This window comes from Hippoglossus hippoglossus, chromosome 16 (assembly GCF_009819705.1).
Source record: "Hippoglossus hippoglossus isolate fHipHip1 chromosome 16, fHipHip1.pri, whole genome shotgun sequence".
Classification (NCBI taxonomy): domain Eukaryota; kingdom Metazoa; phylum Chordata; class Actinopteri; order Pleuronectiformes; family Pleuronectidae; genus Hippoglossus; species Hippoglossus hippoglossus.
This window is the reverse complement of record NC_047166.1, coordinates 24,409,665-24,428,790: the sequence shown is the minus strand read 5'-3', so window position 1 is coordinate 24,428,790 and position 19,126 is coordinate 24,409,665. Positions and strand designations below refer to the sequence as shown.

The window sequence follows — 19,126 nt, the reverse complement described above, 5'->3', positions numbered from 1 at the left end:
ATTATAATCCCAGAGGAGGTGACTGTCCCCTCGTGTGGGGACGCCACTTACATCGGCTTTAGCTTCTAAAAATGGTTTTCAGTGATGTGACATGTGGCTGTTTGACAAATCAGATTCTTCACAGTTGTACTTCCACTCATCAAAGACAACTTTAATAGATATCACAACATATTCAACATAAAGCACAGATCTGATTCAGCACAGTGGTTACTGATAAATAAATGGCCAATGTGAACTTCAAAGATTCTCAGGTTGTGTGTGGCTGCACCGCTCTGCTGTTGGAGGATGCACCCTCATCAAATACTAGTAAAACAATCGGTGTCACTCTGGCTTATAGGAAAGTAAAGGCTGAATGAAAACTGATAGCATGATGCATTCTGAGTGCAAATCAGCAACTGCAGCTCATCTCTAATTCTATCTCAAGGCTGTTTGTCCATTTCCTTTAATAACTTCACATGCTACATCACAGCCTCCGGCCTCCGTGAAGTTACGACTCCACACGTGTGAATTTATTGGTTTCGTTTTTTCTGACTTGTTCCTCAGTCTTGTGGCTCAGCTGTGTGTCGCAGCACTGTGGTGCTCTGGGTGGGGGCCGCTGTCCTCAGCTCGGTCCGGCTGGGGATCGTCACTCAGTTTGACAGCGTGGAGGGCGTAGTTGATGGCCGTGCTGTTTGTCCAGCTCCAGGCTCCTGATACTGGGTTGTACAGCATTCCTCGTACAGACTGCACCGAGAAACCATCTGATAAAGGATGAGGAGAGTGGAGTGGTTAGAGGGCGGACACAGGAAATCACCACAGCCACACAACGGACAAATTTTCCCTTCTTTTTACATCTTTAATGGAAGATTCTAAACTCGTGTAATAGCAACAGAACTGCAGATTGAGACAAATCTCAGTTTAACTGCGGCGTTTGCTCAAGTCATATTTACACTAACTGAACATACATGTGGTTTCATAAAGGGATTGTTGGGCCTTGGCCGAGGTGCATGTTCTACTGTTGGTTATTAACAAAAGAAGGTGTTGTAACATTCATGTGCTCTTTTCCCCTCCATGTGATAATGAGGACTTACTGGACTCCAGGAGGCGCTCCAGATCCACTGGGCTGATGAACTTCTCCCAATCATGGGTCCCGCTGGGAACGATGCGCAGCAGCTGTTCGGCTACGACAATACCCAGAGCGTACGACAGGTTGGTTTTATTAATAGTAGTGATGAAGAGGGAGCCGCCTGGCTGCACACACAGAAAACAACAGTTTTAGTTCATCAAGTAAGAGAGACTCGCAGTTTTATGTTTTGTTTAAACTGCATCACTGCTGCAGAAAGAACATCCCTGTAGGTATGTTCTACACATGTGAGGTGCATGGCTACCGGAGGATATATATAGAGTGGATTTAGAGCTTTCAGTGGAGAGAGACCAGTGCACATGACTGGGAGGTAACAGAGTTCTACCTTGGTCAAAAGGGGAGGGAGAGTGGACTGGGGGAGAAAGTGGAAGGGATGGAAAATAAAAGAGTCAGAGTGCAGCTCGTTTTCTACTGAATGAATCCAAACAATACACGAGTTCATACTAAAGCCTCCTTGCTGAAGTGTCCTGAAGCAAGATACACTGTAAAGTTTTTTATTTAAGTAAAAAAATACAAGTGAGCAGTATGGGCCAGACAGAAAGAGCGGAAGTCCAGTGTTTCCTAATCCAAGTGCAGAGGCATTGAGTGAAGATTAGGCGGCTTTTTTCCCTCTTAACACTCTGGCCCACTGGCCGAGGAGATTACGATCATCTGGCCTCGGTATTGATGCACAGCTTTCCATCAGAGCTCGACAAGATTCAATACAAAGCACATTTATAAAAACATGATGCTGACCTATTCCCAGCAGATGCAAACACAACAAACCTAACAAAATCTGCATATGAACCTTAGCATACGCTCAGATGAACACGCAGACAGGCCCTGTACAGATGCAGAAATATTTGACATGAGTCAACAGCTGGGAGGAGAATCTCACACACACACACACACACACACACACACACACACACACACACACACGGGACACACCTTCAGCACGTGGCTGCTGCAGAAGGCAAATGTTTCCAGATCGGCCAGATGTTCCACCACCTCTGACGCTACAACAGCATCAAACTGACCCGCTCCCTGCTCCTCCTCCCCGTCCACCGAGAGCTCCTCAAGGGTGCAGGCCTGATAGGAGACGGAATCACGAACGTCCGGGTCATAGGACGCATGCAGCTGAGCCGTGTAGATGCTGTCCTCTACCGGATCTATTCCCACCACATTAGCCCCCAGGCGACCTAGAGGCTGGGGAGGAGGAGGGAATGAGGAGAGTCACACCTGGAATTGTTCTACATCAAAACGTTTTAAAAAGCCACACAAGAACATCAAATCAGAAATTATCTTTGTCCATATGCTCAAATCCGTCTTTGGCTACACCACACTGCTAAAAACAATGACCAAGCGCATTCACATAAATAAAAGAAAAAAGAGAGAGCGCTAGAGTGTGAAATCCTGGGTAAGGTTTGCATTCAGCACATTGTGGTGTCTCCACCTCATCTGTAGGATCTCCATCACGGTAAAAACTCAGTGTGGCCACAAAGGGTCGGATCACTCACGATTTTGAAAATGTTTCTCCTTTTATCACCTCCGCCATGGAGGTGATTATACTTTCACCCCGGTCTGTTGGTTTTGTTTGTTTGTACACAAGATTACACTGTGGATGCTGTAACATCTAAGGAGGGATGGGCCATGTCCGAAGGAAGGACCTCATCAATTCTGGTGTGGATCCGGGCGCTGAACCAGGAATTATTTTAAACATTTGACGATAGGGTGCTTTTTAATACATTTACCAGGGAATAATTCTTGATCTTGATGATACAAATCCGATATGTTTAGTGGACTGATATTTAGGAGTGTGTGCAATTTGGTGCAGATCCAAATAAAAATCCAGATCTATAGAAATTAAATGTGCTTTCATTAAGGGACGGTTGGGCCTTGGCGGGTGTATACACTTTTTTACACTTGATTGCATCCATGATGTCCCAGTTTAACCAGCTGTATGAATGAATAATGAACACTTTCGACAAATTCAATTAGGTTAAAAAAAAATTAATATTCTTGGACAGATTCTTCCACAGTTTTTAAATGGTCTGCTCAATATCCAAATTTATTTAACTTCCTGAGGTTTGGGTTCTTTAAAACAGATTCTCATTTTAGTGAAGTTAAGCTGCCTGATATTTCACACTACAGAGAAATGTCTACAGGCATCTTGTAATGCATCAGTGTTTAGAGTAAACATCACTGCCACCCATCTTTCATGGAATATATTTACTTTTTCATCTATAAGACAGTACAATAAACAATAAGCATGTTAATGTGAAAGTAAATTCACGGCACAGTCGGTGAAGGATCGACCCAATACCACACAGATTTTAATTCAACAGCATGTTAGAATAAACATCTGAAGTGGCTGAATGTGAGCTACAGTGCCCTCTTCTGGACATTAGGTAGAAACACATCCCTGTGTTGAGAGCTGCACTTGCTTGGCCAGGGGCTAATCTCCATCCTGCCTGATCCCTTCTGATGGGTCGACTTACAGTGACAAGACACCCCGAGACACAAACACAGTTTAAATCTTAACAGACACTTTTTTCAGGGGGTTTTGTGTTTGTGTGTGTCTGAATACGACAGCCTGGGTGACAGAGCCTTATAAATACAGGACCTGATTTTGTCTTCCCAAATCACAAAACACAGCTGGTATGTCCTCAGTTCAAACGAGGGCAGAGACAGGAGCTGTGTCCTCGGTGCGCAGCTATCAACACTAACAAACAGATAAACAACTGTAAACGACCAACTGTCTGATCCACCACACTGAGACCAGTCAAATCAAAAGAGAACGAGAACCGGCCTGACGTGAAAATGTTTTCCCAGCACTGGTATGTATGTGAACAGACTGACACTACAATGCACTGGAAGCAGAATCTCATAGTGTAACAGACTGCAATCTGCAGGATTAAAATAAAAGGCTGAATGTGACGTGAAAGGTAGCAATTGAAACAATTGCGACTGGACAGATTGTGTACAGGAAAGATATTTTTGTCTACATGTCCTTGTTCTCACTGGATCTGCATCTCTCTCTCAAAAAACACACACACACACACACACACACACACACACACACACACACACACACACACACACACACACACACACACACACACACACACACACACACACACACACACACACACACACACACACACACACACATTACCTCTGTGAGCAGGCCTCCTCCACAGCCAACGTCCAGTATTCTGAGTCCTGCCAGCGGTTTCCCAGGATGCCGTGCTCTATGCACATTCAGCAGATTATCCCTGTGCAGGTAAACACACATTTGAAATTTCTAATTAAAATGTCTCTCCGCTCTCACATCTGTCTCTTGCGGTCCAACAGACGCCCCTTCATGTTATGCTCACAGTCTAATCTGATGTGAAAAGCACTGAGGGAAGATGCGAGTATTCTTAAAACAACCACAGCCTGCATGTATGGGAGGCGGGAGACCCCAAAGAATCTCTACATTCTGCTTACCCCTCTGTCACAAACACCACCTCCATTTAGCTGCGAGCTAAAGTGTTGGCCAGCTGACAACCTCAAATTATCCTCTGGCTACAGAGTCAGCCCTACCTTGCTCCTGTGCTCCTTCATCCCCTCACACGCTGTCTAACGGCCGCCTGCCTCAGGCGTGAAACATGCAGAGCAGCCTCGGATCTGGGTATGCATCATCCTCATTAAAGCTCTGCTGCGGTGCGTGAGCACTCGTGCAAACAGTGAAGGAAATGAGATTAGATGTTAGCAGACATCCACCTAACTAGCTCCTGACATCACCGCAATACACAAAGACACTGACAAAGGCTTCTTATCCACATCTGAGCGGAATGTCAAAGTATCTCCACATGATCAACTATACAGGATGGAGGGTTATGATAAAAGAAGAGAAAAGATTCATACTTCTACTAGTCAAAGAGATCTGTTTGTGATCATTTTGACCAGAGCCTTTGGATTGCCAAAGGAGTCAAACTAGGGAGTGAACAATACTGATACTAAGATACTGAAATTCCTCAGATGTTGACAAACAAATGTAATTGAAGCTTGATATTTTTCAACTTGGCCATAACATTTCTTATGAATTACTATACATAAAAGGAAAACATGAATCAAAAACAAAAACACAATTGAAAATAAACATTTAGAAAGTAATCATAATTTTACCCATATTATGTAGACATATTTTCTGGGATGTTTAAATTATAAATCATTTTGGGTCAGTTTTCTCTGTCTGTGCAAAACTGTTCCAAAGAGACAAACTACCCTTCTAAATGATTTGCTTTAACCACATTATATTAGCAATTACCAGTCTTCTTGCAGACCACTGGATCAATGCCACCTGTGTTTACATGCAGGGCTCTTTACTTTAGCAATTACCCTGGAGAACTGAACTGATCATTTCTTCATCTAAAGTGGAAAAGAGGAAAATAACAGCAAGAAATGTATTTTCTTTCCATATGACCACACATTGTACTGTGTCTAGTGTCTGTAACGGTGGTGTATTACTTATTACTCTACTTTATTACTAGAATTTCAAAGTGACTGAAATATTTAGGTTGGACAACAGTCTTTATTATCTGTATTTACAGTAATGTGGCATATTCAGTTTTCAAAAATGTCTGACTCAATCCTGACTCCTGCACATTTTCCTCATAATCATTCATGTAATCTTAGAGGAAAAAGGCCAAGTCTTATTCTTTAAATTAGTCACTCATAATGAGCATTTCCTTTTAACACAACAATGGTGTAACCATGTGCTGTTGTGCTGTTTACCCAACTGGAGTGACCTAACTGTTGGGACAACTGAGCCAGAGCATCGTAGAACCCCTGAACTATCTCCATGAAGAAAACACTACAACCATCAACAGAGAGCAACATTTGGAAAGATCTAAAGTCAGAGTAATACATTTCAATATCACTGAGGTCTGACCTTGATGGACCATTAAAACAAAGAAGGCTGCACGGTTCCACAGCAGCATCAACTGCATCACAGTGAGACTGTCAGAGTGTAAAGGTGCAGCAGCAACAGTGGTGCATCTCATTTAGACGCACCCTGAGGGCAGAGCTGTATCTGGAGAATCAGCCACACTCAGACATACACTGGCACTGGAGCTGTCACACTGTCAGCATAAACACCCATCACCACCAACACGACCATGGAGGGGGAAGGGGGAGCCTCAGTGGGCTCTCTGCGAACGTAATGATTATCATGCGCAGTCCCCCGAGAGCAGATCTTATCAATCAAAACAGAGTCGCAGCCAGCCCCCAAAACACTCGTATGTAGAGTAGGGACGGCTGAAAATGTGCTGATGTGCGAAGGAATTCTGTCACTTCACATTTCTGTTGATTCGCTGGATCCCTGATGTGCTCTCTGCTCTCCTACACCACAAGGCCGGATCTGCTTCAGGTTATATTTTGACCCAACAGCTCGACGCCTGTGTTGACAGCAACTTGGGCAAGACATCTTTGCATTTGCAAAACCATGATAGATATTGAAACATATATTTTGCACAGACACACACCGTATAAAAGGCACCCGCAGGTCATTCATGGCATGAAGAGCTGCGAATTCTCCCTTTTCATCCCACCACTTGCCGGCCAGTGACTGGAACCTCCTCACCTCATCGGGGTCCACTGTGTTTTTGGAGGATGGCCGAGTGCTGCACATGGAAAAACAGACAGGGACCATTAAACACTGTCGGCAACTGGAGAAAAGGTTCTGGGGCCATAAAGTTTAAAGTGTCTGCCTCTTATATGAAGCTACAGAATCCTCCTGCTGGGTCATTCAGTGTCAAGTCAGACAGGAAACGTTACAGCAGCTCGTCTGTTAAATGATCGTGTCCCAAAAGGTCAGAACAACATGTCTGTTCAATTGCATTGATGTATTTTATTTGTTTCACTCTCACAAATCTTATCTGGGAGGTCATGTTTGCAGATAAATATTTCAGTCAATGTTTATTGCAGTAACTATTAATAGCATGTCTTACTTTGGGCATGTTTAGGTTAACGTCAGCGCTGAAATGCGTTTGTATCATGCAAGATAAATTAAAGTTTAGAGGTCAAGGAAACTGGTAACAGGAAGCTGTGCACAGAGAATTTAAAGCCTCCTTAAAGATGCCTGTCCTTTCTCAGAAACCATTCAAACCATATTTGTTTTGTTTATATTCAATATTCACAACCTCACCCTCTATTCCAATGCATGTGCTGAACATATGTATCCCTAATTATTATTATTCCCATGGCACAGGCAGACATTTTTTCTACCATGGGTAAAATGATCTAGAATTTTGTCTATTTTTGTAAAAACAGAAATCTGGAAGGCCACTGGAACCTAAACAACTATAAATCAAGCTATTTCCATAAATATGTTTCTGTTCCTTCTGGCTACAGAAAATACATTTTTGGGACCAATGAAAATGCCCAAGTTATGCTTCCACAATTTTTATTTATGCTATTTCCTTATGAAGATAAAATATTGACTGAAATCACATAATACAAAAATGTGGATTTGAAGTACCTGCAATGTCGCTCTCATTTTGAGAGGTTTTGTACTTTTAACTAACTCAAAGGCCTCATATATACATTGGTAGGCCAGTACAAGCTTTTATTAACCTTTGGCATGTACAGAAAATATGTTTGTCTTTTCATCCTCCAATGACGAGGTGGTGAGGCTGGCCAACAATAATTGTCAAGATATTCATGATCAAACATGGCTGCCCAGATAAGGGGTAGGAACAATAATATGAAGAGCTGACAAATATGAGAAGGAGGAGAATCTGAGACTGTGGTGATTTGACACAGAATGAGCTGAAGAGTTGGTGGATGAAGTGAAAAGTGACCACACAGGGAGTGTTGATGTGTCAAACCCTGCGTCTCTAGTGTAAGCATGTGCTGCTTTTCAAGATGTTATTGTTTCATAATTATATGTATTTAAAGCTCAGTCTTTTCTCAAAGCATATTCTGACTTGTTGCAGAATAATAAGAATAATCAACACCAAGAAAGACGGTTGTGTTGCAGCCAAACTTTCATTCTGATACATTCCAACATTGTCAGGAAAATGATCGTTTAATCGGTGCTTTTAGTTTGATAGGTTGACCCCTGACTGAGCTGTCAGCTGCTTGTTCTGACCCCTCCCAACACAACCAGGACCAGCACCATGAACAGAGCGGCCCTGCTGCTGTCCCCCTGAACCTTCCACTGTACCTGAAGGGACAGGACTCAGTCGGACACGGGCTCCACACGGCAGCGCTCCTCTGCGGCCCCGCTGCCCGCTGCCCACGCACCGCGGCCCGGCACGAGCCGCTCCGACATCTGTACAGCCCCGACACGAGGCGTTCCAACCTCTTACAATACATGTCACCGCCCCGCGCTGCAGCCACACGGTCTGCTCTGCACCTACAACCACCTTTATATAAACAGTCTGTGGCCAGCACCAGGCAGTGGGACCTCCGGTGTTCCAGCGTTTACTGCTCGGGTAGAAACGACAGCAACTTCAGTTCCGGCCGGAAAGATTAGTTGGTGATAGCGACAGGAAGGAAATGACAAACCTACTTTACGCTGAGGATAAAAATAGGTAGGTGGATATGTTTACTGAATCTTTGTGTAATGGTTGATTTAGGGTTGTGACATAGACGATAAATGTCATCAGGCATTGTGGATTTTTGTAAAAAGTTCAATATGTTCATATTTTTAGAGCGAGTTCCTGAATTCTTCATGAGGCCTGTGTGAGGATGATCTGTTTAGACACCAACTGCACTTTGTGAGTAAAGGTCAGACATTTTTCTGCAGAACTGATGTGATTGGATGATATTTTCGTGCTTATGACCCTTCAGTGCTTGTGATTGCTTCTTCATCATGTAGTCCAAGGGTACAACTATGATGCATTATCCAGATACACAGTAACAGCAGCACTGGCCTGTATATAAATGTATATAAATGTAGTATTTTCAAGTTTGACATAAAATGGGTTCCTGTTCACTGACAGTATGATCAAAGACAGAAGCAAAAACAAGGAACAAACAGTTTTATTGACATTTTACAATAATATTGGAGGAAAAAGATGAACCCTGTTACTGTTTAAAATGATACAACTTGAATCTTTAGTGTCTACCGAGTCTTGTTAAGTTCTGCATAAAATTACAAGTGTAAACTCCTACCATTCAAAATGTCTTGTTCTTCAGTCACACTTTAAAATAACAACATATTTACAGAGATGAAAAAAAAAAAAGAAATGTATGAGAGAGAAAGAGAGAGAGAGGGAGGGAGGGGCGGTCACCTACACAACTGCCTCTATAATGAGACAAGCCTGTTCAACTCATGGAATTTAAAATGGTAACGTGCACAGATCATGAGGTTAGCTGTGCTCCTCAGCGTCTGCTATGACGGGAGAGGGACGCTGACCTGTAAGAGAGGCGCAGACAAAACATTAATATGATGCACCGAGAACACTTACCCACACATACTATAATACACAGACATGCACCAGACATACTGTACATGAAAACATGAGTCCTGCATACTCTAGACAACCACATCTACCCTGTGCAGCCAAGTGATCTGTATTTCTTAGGACATTACTAAGACCTTATCTAAGTTTCCCCGCAGTTCTCTGGGCAGGAGACAGATTACACATTTTAACAAGGGCTAAAAAATAGAGATCTAGGCTCTCTCAAGGCAACAGAGGGTAACATCAAGATTTGATGAAACTGAAATTCATTCATGGTCAATTTGCATTTGATAGAAAGTATTATATACTAAAACTCTTTATTGCAACAGATGTATGTGACTGAAGCCGAGTTTTCGAAAACATTAGGGCAATCATTTTTCAGGATTTTCCTTCAGTTATTGAAAAATACATTGACTACAAGGAATCCAGAGAAATCACAATGAGACATACAATGAGAACATACAATAAGAAAGAGAGAATAAAAACGAATACTACCTTGATCGCGACTTAGACTTGTGTTTGCGGCTTGCCTTCTTACCAGACTTGTGAGATTTTTCCGTCGACCGTGAGCGACTACGTTTGGATTTCTTAGATTTCTTTTCCTTGCTAACCTCGGGGGAAGGGGATCTACTCGAGTCAGAGTCTGAGCGTTTCTTGCTAGCTTTGGCGGAGCCCTTCTTGCTGCCTTTGCTCTCCTGCCGGGAGTGCTTGTCACCCTGAGAGTCCGTGAATGAGTCGCTCTCTTTCCGTTTCTTTGATTTGCCATTCTCCTCGGTAACTCCAGAGCTTCCTTTTTCCTTTTCTTTCTCATTGCCCTTTGGTTTTTCTTTCTTTTTATCAGAATCTTTCTCCCTATCCTTGTCTTTATCCTTCTTTTTCTTATCTTTCTCATGGCTGCGACTCCTGTCTCTCCGCCTCTCTCTGTCTTTGCTGGAGGCCTTCTGCTTTTGTTTGCTGCTGCGACTATGACTGCTATCCCTGCACTCTCTGCTCCTCTTCCTCTCCTTATCCCGGTCTTTCTCCTTCTCCCTCTCCCTGCTGCGACTGCGGCTGTCTCTGGCCCTGGCTTTGCCCCTGTCTCTGGATCTGGACCTGCTCCTGCGACTCCTGCGCTCCCTGGAATCACTGCGGTCTGTCTTGTGGCGGCCTGACCTGTCAGCACTGCTCCTCCTCCTGTCCCTGACCTTCTCACTACGATCGCTGCGACGCCTATGTGAACTGTGGCTGCGTTTGCGAGCCTTGTGTGACGAAGAGCGACTACGTCTCCTCTTCCTTTGTGGGGAGGACGATCGAGAGGAGCTGCGGGAAGATGCTGAAGAAGAAGAGGAGGAGGATGAAGAACGACTGCTGCTGTGGCTGGAGGTGGACAATGAGCTGCTGCTGTGACCATTTGCAGGGGAATCGCTGCCACCTCGTCCCGATCGCTCCTTCCCTCTACCGGAGTGCTTGCTTTCACTACCCTCCTTTTCACTACGGGACCTACGCCTCTCTACCATGGGCTCCGCCTCCCTCTCTTTTACTTCCTGCTTGTGTGGAATCTCTGCCTGGCCCTCATCATGCTCCCCCTTTTCTCTGCTCAATCTCTCCTTCACCATCTCCTCTGTAGAAACAAAGACAAACCAGGAAATAGGATCTGTTAAGATTTGTAACACAGCAATGTATGACATTTTGAGGCATTAAAGTCCGACTAGTTACTGTGTTGTAATTTTACACACAAAGACTCAAACATCTTACCGCGTGCAAGCAGAGCCTCTTGTGCTTGTTTTTCTAGCAGCTGCTGCATTTCCCGTTCTTTGCGGCGGAAGGCGTCCTGCTTCTCACGGATGCGGTGGCGCAACTCCTCCTCGTCTGTGTCGGAGGACTCGGATCCTCGCACGCTGCGCTCATCGTCATCCTCACTCTCATCTGAACCATAGTCACCGAGCCCGCCTGCCACAACAGAGCCCCCAGGTTGTTGAGTGTTGGAAAGGACCCAGATCCATTCTCACAATCAGGTTCCAACTTCTGAAACCCCTTATTCAGAACCCAAGGTCCCCTCACTCCAAAAAAGGCACTTACTCCTGTTTAACGCTGTATTTCATATCAATAATCCTCTTAAAACCAAACTAATACATACAGATATCCTTTAAAAATATTAATCAATACTTTGAGCGCATGCTTTTACCATCAAAGTGAAAACTAAACCCAGGATGCCACTTCAGTCTTAATGAATCTTTATCCTGCGTTTTTTTTTCCAGTTCCAACTAACATGGCGGCATCACGTAAAAAATTTAAATTATTTTTCTTCCCTCCCCCCGGTGACAAAAAAGGGATACTCACTGAGACCAGTCAGAGAAGCCAGTGCACTTGACTGTGCCAGCTGTTTTGCAGGAGCTTTGATTCACATCAACAACAGGAACAACATGTTAAAAACACATACTGCCATATCCTCAAAGGCTCGAGAGTCGCTAGAGAGGGCGGTCACAGATAAAGCACTATTCACATGAGCTGCCGTTGGTAAGAGAAGAAACAAAACAAAAAGGAAAACAAAAAGGAAAAAAAATGGAGAGAAGAGAAAGGGTTAACAAACAGACTTCTGTCCCAATCCAAGTCAAACAGTTGGACTGGAGGAAAAGAACCAATCTGTACTAATGCACAGTCACTTGAATGGAGAAAGTCACTTGTGTCTATAACTGGTTGCTGGTCTGAGTCAATGCTGAGACTTTATTCAGTCATACAGTCTTTCAGTTGCACCTTCAATGCCATGAAGATGTTTTCAAGTAAGCGTTTGTAGGAAACATGGCTCTGCTCACTCTCCTTCTGATGCATTAGTTGAGAATACATTTCAGACATACACCCATGTTTTTATTACCATGTTTGTTGCTCAATCACCCTTTTACAGGGCACCACTGACCCACTGATTTAAAATGCTTATATAAATATAATGGATTCTCTTCAGATTTCAACAATGTCTTGGTGACAAGTATGGATGATGCATAAACTGGAAAAAACAAAAGCAGACCTCGAGTAGCTTTCCGGTGAGTATCTTTGGCGACGTGTACGATCTCTTCGTTAGTGACCTCAAGAAGGATCTCTGTCAGAAGTGTTTTTGTGATGACCATCTAAAAACCGGGGGGAAAGGCAGAGGAAATGCAATATTTTCAATGAAACCTTTTCAAAAGGGGTTAGATCCACTACAACAATGTAGATGCATTGGTCAAACTGACTAGCTGAAATTCCTTTTCCTCCTCAGTCATTTCAGGTTCACTGTCCTCTGCAGGAGGTGATGGGCTCCGGACAGAAAACTCCCTCTTAATGACGGGCTTCGCGTCGTCGTTATTGTCGTCATTCCCCTCATCATCACTGTCCTGAAGTAGAAAGAATAAAAAAACTAAGATTCAATCAACAAAGCAGCAAAATCTGCATCATATTTCAACATGATCATTGCTGCAGTTGGATTATACATATCACCACTAACACAACAATGTAAACTGATTTTCAAAGATAACCCTTCTGCAGTCAAGGCCAGAAATGTGTTGCTTACAAATTTACTCTTGCGAGGCACGCGTGGCCCGTCACCCTCCTTGTCTGCTTCGTGTTTGTTGCCATCATCCTTCGCCATCTCTGCACGCTCCTTCTCCATTCGTTCTCTCTCCAGCTTCTTCTGCTTCTCTCTGTCCATCTTTTCAAGGCCCTCACGGATCCACGCAGGTAGTGTTCGTCTTTTAACAGCATCTAAAAAGGAGAAACCCATGGTCAAAAGGATTGTATCCACATACTGATATGTTTTCAAGATTTGTCAACTTGTTTTTAAGCTTTTCCATTCACACTCGTAGAAGACACAGACGAAGATGTCAAGAGAGTTTGTGGTCATAAGAGCTGACTGTGTGTTGTAAAGACAATCACATGATCTACGCAGCAGAATTAGTATATCACTACCTGTCTCTGTCAGCTGCACCCGGCTGCTCCACCTCTCGCCTGAATAATGGGGGATAACGGTGTTGATGTGCTGTAATCAGAAATATGTGATCTCTGCAACCAAATGAATATGTTACTTGCTGCCTCTGACTGATGCACCACCCCTCACCTGAAACCTGTGGAGGATTTGTTGCTGTTCTGAACATGTCTGAGCAGAGAATCTCCCGCTCCGTTGATTGTGTGAAAGGCAAACTGCGGAGAATGTCCACACCCAAATCTCCAGAGTTCCTCCGCAGGTCTGAAACCGGCTTAGGTTGAGTGAAATCACACTCACCTAATGGTGCCGCGGCCTCCTGCTTGACAGGGAGCTGGATAGGGGATCTGGGCCGTTCTCTGAACCCGGGGGGTCTAGCATCTCGTCTGTTCTGAGGAGGACCCTGCCAGTATGGAGAGTGGAAGCCCGTAGGTGTGGGGGTGAAGGATGAGGCAGCTCCATGCTTTGGAGAGACAGCACAAAAGTAAAAATTAAGAGAATTTTAAAGCACAGAAGGTCCTGTAAATACCACCAGGTGGCATTCAATGAGGGTGGGGCTGTTGTCTTTCCCCAGGTTATTTTAGCTGACATTCATCCATTGCTCCTAACTGTGCTAGAAAATCTGTTTGCTTGAAGAAGAAAAAAAACAGCTGATAAAATAATACCAAACCATGCTGGATCCTCAACAAGCCAACACTTTCCTCTGCACCGCATCAAGAAAGCAATGACTGATACACCTAGATGCTGGGACCCGGCACAGTTTCTATGGATTGCTCCTTCTTGTGTTACTTGGTTGTCACACTAAAACCCAAACGCTTCAACAGTTTCTACTGTAGCATCTGCATACCTGATAATCAAACTGGTTCATGGCCATGGGGGCCATGGCGTAGCTGTCGGGCTGTGCCCCATACCCATGGCTGTTCTGGGGGTAAACCCCGTGGTGGGCTTCAGAGTTGAACTCCACGCTGTCCTGGCTGTTGCTGTCCTCACTGGGGTTCACCACATCCATTGGTCCTGACCCTGGAGGGATCCAGGCCTGGTCAGGGGGTGGAGGAGGAGGAGGAGGAGGAGGAGGAGGGGGCTGTCCATGCATTCCCCATTCTATTAAAAGTGTAGGAAGATTACATAGTAAATACAAACCAATGCAATATGAATATCTTTGTGTACCCACAAAGGGAAATTCTGATTAGTTACGTACTAGATGCCCAAGAGAGACTGTTTGACATGTTTCATGTCTATTTGTGAGCTTACACCTTTAAGGTCTCATGTCCTGTATCTTTTTAAAATTACATCACATACATTATTGGCGTTAGACATCTTCAGAACCACTTTGACTACAAAAAAAAAAAAAAGTTTTCTGGATGAAATGTGTTACGACAACACCGTAATGCTGCATTTACACAAAATGCAAAGCATGTCATCCTATTGCTTTACTAGTGTAAATTTGGCTACAGGATAGTAAACAATGCAAATAAACACAACCCTGAAATATATGTCCACTCTCCTCCAGGAAAGAGGACGTCTACTGGTGACTGCAGTTGCTGCGTGGTACCTGTCGTGGAAACTCTGGAAAAATCACTGCGGCGGTCGTGTGTGTGTTCACAAGACCAATCAGAGCCCGCACACAGCTCAGGGATTACATTTTTCTGGTTTGGTTGACTACTGATTCCAGCTCTACCTGTGGCTGACCAGTGGTCAGTTTGATGCCCTTCTAGCTCAAATCACAGAGTTTAACTCTCAACAGTAATTGGCCTTCACGACCATGAAAATCTTTCTCTCGAAATCAAAAAGCATTTCAACTCAAGTTAGAGAAAGGAAAGACGAGAAGTTTGCTTCGGTCGCAACGTGTCACTTGCAGATCGCAAGAAATTTGTGTCTTTGCACTGACTGTGTGTAATCTCAATGCACAAAATATTTGCTTTGCCTTTAATGTGAGTGCACCATACGGATTTAAATACATTTGAAGAGAATAGAGAAAATCAATAACCAGAAAAAACATGCCTTGCAGCTCAATAGGATTGAATGCATACCTGGCTGCCACATTCTGCCAAAAGCTGGGTCGCCCTGGAAGGCACCATGGTTACTTTGTCCGACAGGTTCCAGGCCTGGGATATCCTGCCCATTGGGCTGAACGTTCGGCTGCTCTGCTACTGTAGACTCCTTCTGAGCTATCCACGCCTGTGCCAGAGCTGCCCAGTCCACTTGACCTGCACCAAGTCAAAAGATAAACACATGGATGTCAATTGTACTGACAGACACAAGGCTCTTATTATGGAGGGTGCTTGAGATGAGCACGGAATACCAGCAGATTTCTTGTTAATAACAAATGCTTTCACTGTGCATTTGCATCACTGACCTGGATCTTGCTGGTGCTGGAAGGACTGCATCCACTGCTGCTGGCTCAGAGGCCACTGCGGCCAGGGCTGTCCTCCCTGGTCCCACATCTCTCTCCCTGGATCAGAACCTGAAACACCGAGGCCAGCCACACTCAAGTTTAACACCTTTAAATTAGCATCACTCTAACTGGCATGGCAACATCCGTTTATGTGCTGTAACGGTACACTTGGATCTGGTCTAATGGACACACTTACGAGTGAGCGTTAGCTTCGACTTCAGTGCTAACGTTACCTCAAGCTGCTCGGCTAGCTCTGTGTTAGCATTAAGTTAGGGACCACCCACCAAAGGAATCAAAGGCTCCGTGCTTTAATATCTTGTTGCATTTATTCATATTGCATAAATACATTCGAAGTCGTTAAAATCCTAAACTATAAACTGCCTCTGCTTCTCCGAGCAGCAGAAGCTCAGCCAAGCTAACACGAGCTAACGTTAGCCGAGATAAAAAGAAATGGACGCTGACAGATAGCAGGAGCATTTTAGCCGCTGAACAAATGTGCCCTTGTGTTTAGATTGGAGTCCGTGCAGATGTGTACGGTGAATGAGAATGAATGAGATCTTTGCTTTAAGTAAAACAATCCGCACCTTTTCCTCAAAGGTTCCCTCCGATGCTGCGGCTCCGAATCAAAATGGCTGCACTGGAGCTGAGGCTCTGCTGCTGCCTTCAGGGGCTGCCGGGAATTTTGTATCTCACTCTTATTCAGCATTTACCTTTTCCCAAATTTTGTTGCATTTATCGTTTCACATATAATAGACATTGCAGGTCTGCAACATGAAATGCATCATCAGCCCACTGCTTTTAAAAATGGGAGACCAAAAAATTCAAGTTATCTTTAGGATAGTAGATCCCATATAGTAAGCAAACTCATTAATCAGTTAATTTGACCGGGGAGTTTTGCTTTTTCGTTCTTCATACCGAGCACAGGAGATTACGAGCGGCACGTAAAGGCATCATTGGCACTGCGAGTTTCATTGCACTGGTGACTGAATTGAGCACGCACACGCACACGCACACGCACACAACCCCTTGCTCTCCCCTTTAACCATCACACCTTAATGTCTGTATATATAGCTATATGTCTATATATAGTTGTACCAGATGGTCTTAATTGATTTAAATAACACTTATCCAAAGCACACCTCTCTTATAATGAATTTGTATTATCTTTGATCTATTATTGCTGTTATGTAGTATTGTTTATCATAGATAGTCATGTCAACATGCCTCAGCTTTCTTTATTTTACAGCTAGGGAAGAGGCCCTGGAGGTTTGGAGAATTTCTATAAAAACTAAAACTCCTGCTGCCTGTGGTCTTTTAAACCTTCTATATAATCTAATAATTATTTTATTGACTTATTTATTTATCCATTTTATTTTAATAATGGAGTTTATAAGTGGCTTGTAACACTCACTGTCCCTGTGTGTCCATGCCCGCTCATTCAGAGTGCTGCATTCTAACTCCAACCTATAACCGTTCTAACCTTAAAAGGAAGTCTTAACCTTCAAACAGCCCTTTGTAAAAAAACAAAAGAGGAACAGCCAAAATGTCCTCAGTCCGGAAGGTTTATGCCTTAAAGGCTCAGTGTGTACGATTTAGGTGAAAGGGATCTATTGGCACAAATTGAAAATAAAATAATCCTAGTGATGTTTCCACAAGTGTGTTTCATCTAATTTGTACAAATTGTTGTACAATTTTTACCCTAGAATGGTCCCTTTCTATTAAATAAGTAATTTACATCGGGAGCAGGTGCTCTCTATGTTTTTTTTACAGTAGTCCTGAACAAATTAAACACCTTTAGATTTTTTATGACAACTGAAGGCTCCCACAGGTTCTCCTTCATGTTTGGAAGGGGAGGGTGAGGTGAAGGGTATTCAGCTGCAACATGCAACTTCACCACTAGATATCACTAAATTCTACACATTGAGCCTTTAAGTACACACACACAGTCCAGCATGACACCTGACCTCAACTCTGCTCATGTCACACTCACAGCAGTCTGTGTGAGGAGGAAGAGCAGTCGAGGTGAAGCTTGTGTTTTCTCTGTGGGTGGATACTCTGGTAGTTTGAGCCAGAGCAATTTGACGTCAGATCTCTCATCAGTCTGCGAAGACCACAATCCTGAGAAGACTTCACAGTAGATTTCCTCTGAGAACACGCCCAGTCTTCTCCTCATACCTCTTTCCTTTTTTCAGGTTTGAGAGGTGAACATCAGTTTGAAGATGGGGGGCACTGTGTTTGGAATTAGACGGCTGCTCTGCTCACCATCGAGGACACCTCCTCAGTTTCAGTGAGTCATATTTGACACATCTTTCAGTTAAAGTGCAGTGGTTGACTCTGGTTGTCTCTTTGCCGTTGTGAAGGGGTTTTAAAACAAACTTTGAAAGACTGTAACCAACAGAAAACAAAACCAAAATGATCAGTCAGGCTCAGAAATACACAGAGAGCCCGAAAGCACAGCAGCAGCAGCAGCCCACTTCCAAACTGCCTGGCCCATGGGTGGTGGTGATGAAGATGATCTCAAAAATGCTGCAGGGCTTCTGGCATTTCTCCTCCCCCAGCAGCTCAGTGTTCCATTTAAGGGCAGACAAACAGAGGAGAGGGAGAGGTGGTGGGATTGAACTGTTAGCAGCTGTAGATGGAGATGCTACAAGCAACTCTTAAACCTCATAAAGTACTTTATAATGCATTCTGTGTATTTGAGATTGGTGTTAATAAAATGACATAAAACATCATGATCAAGAGAACAGAGAATTCATGAATTTGACTCTACAAGCCGGAGGTGAGATGCCAACTTATTTTGGTGTCAAGCGCACACAAACTTTTGAAGTGCATCTGAGAAAACATCAGGTAATTATACGCTAATTAAGTTCAGTGTGTTTAAAATATGCAGAGTAGTTGAAAGTAACAAAATACTTCAACGCCCCAACATTTTTGGCAGCTTTTAGCATTGCTGATTTAGATTTGAAATATCCTTAGATCAGAGAACAAGATATAACACTGAGTTTTACACTTTAGTTAAAATTCAACTGAATACAAAATTAAAATGTTGCATGCGCAGTAATCCATCAGAAATATTTATTCCAATACTATAACCAGAGTCTTATTATACCACCTGATAAGTACTTTAAGTATGCCTCCGCTCCGGCGACAGCCAGTGGCCAGAGGCAGTATATTTTTGGGTTGTTTGTCAAGTACGTACGAATGTCCCTCTGTCCGTTCCATTTTTGTGAATTAGATATCTC

At 43.6% G+C, this 19,126-nt stretch overlaps 2 protein-coding genes across 8 annotated transcripts; both read right to left on the bottom strand.

Annotated features, from left to right (window-relative positions):
- Positions 1–130: 130 nt before the first annotated feature.
- Positions 131–8,585, bottom strand: coq3 (coenzyme Q3 methyltransferase). The gene is made up of 6 exons (XM_034611499.1): positions 8,316–8,585; positions 6,634–6,771; positions 4,281–4,380; positions 2,054–2,311; positions 1,071–1,230; positions 131–740 (listed from the first exon to the last, which is right to left on the bottom strand). Exons 1-6 carry the CDS (start codon positions 8,465–8,467, stop codon positions 553–555), a joined length of 996 nt encoding a protein of 331 aa, XP_034467390.1. The 5' UTR covers positions 8,468–8,585; the 3' UTR covers positions 131–552.
- A 529-nt stretch (positions 8,586–9,114) lies between these two features.
- On the bottom strand, positions 9,115–16,565 carry pnisr (PNN-interacting serine/arginine-rich protein). 7 transcript variants are annotated; one of them, XM_034610948.1, is made up of 13 exons: positions 16,469–16,564; positions 15,846–15,953; positions 15,520–15,696; positions 14,337–14,590; positions 13,625–13,952; positions 13,477–13,515; positions 13,082–13,272; positions 12,765–12,905; positions 12,560–12,659; positions 11,878–11,931; positions 11,293–11,487; positions 10,054–11,158; positions 9,115–9,512 (listed from the first exon to the last, which is right to left on the bottom strand). In XM_034610948.1, the coding sequence occupies exons 2-13, from the start codon at positions 15,931–15,933 to the stop codon at positions 9,479–9,481; spliced, it is 2,706 nt and encodes a 901-aa protein (XP_034466839.1). In that variant the 5' UTR covers positions 15,934–15,953; positions 16,469–16,564; the 3' UTR covers positions 9,115–9,478. The 7 variants fall into 7 exon arrangements, with proteins under 7 accessions (XP_034466839.1, XP_034466842.1, XP_034466841.1 ...); XM_034610951.1 differs by having other exon boundaries at positions 13,790–13,952; positions 16,469–16,563; XM_034610950.1 differs by having other exon boundaries at positions 15,846–15,941; positions 16,460–16,551.
- Between the last annotated feature and the right edge of the window lie 2,561 nt (positions 16,566–19,126).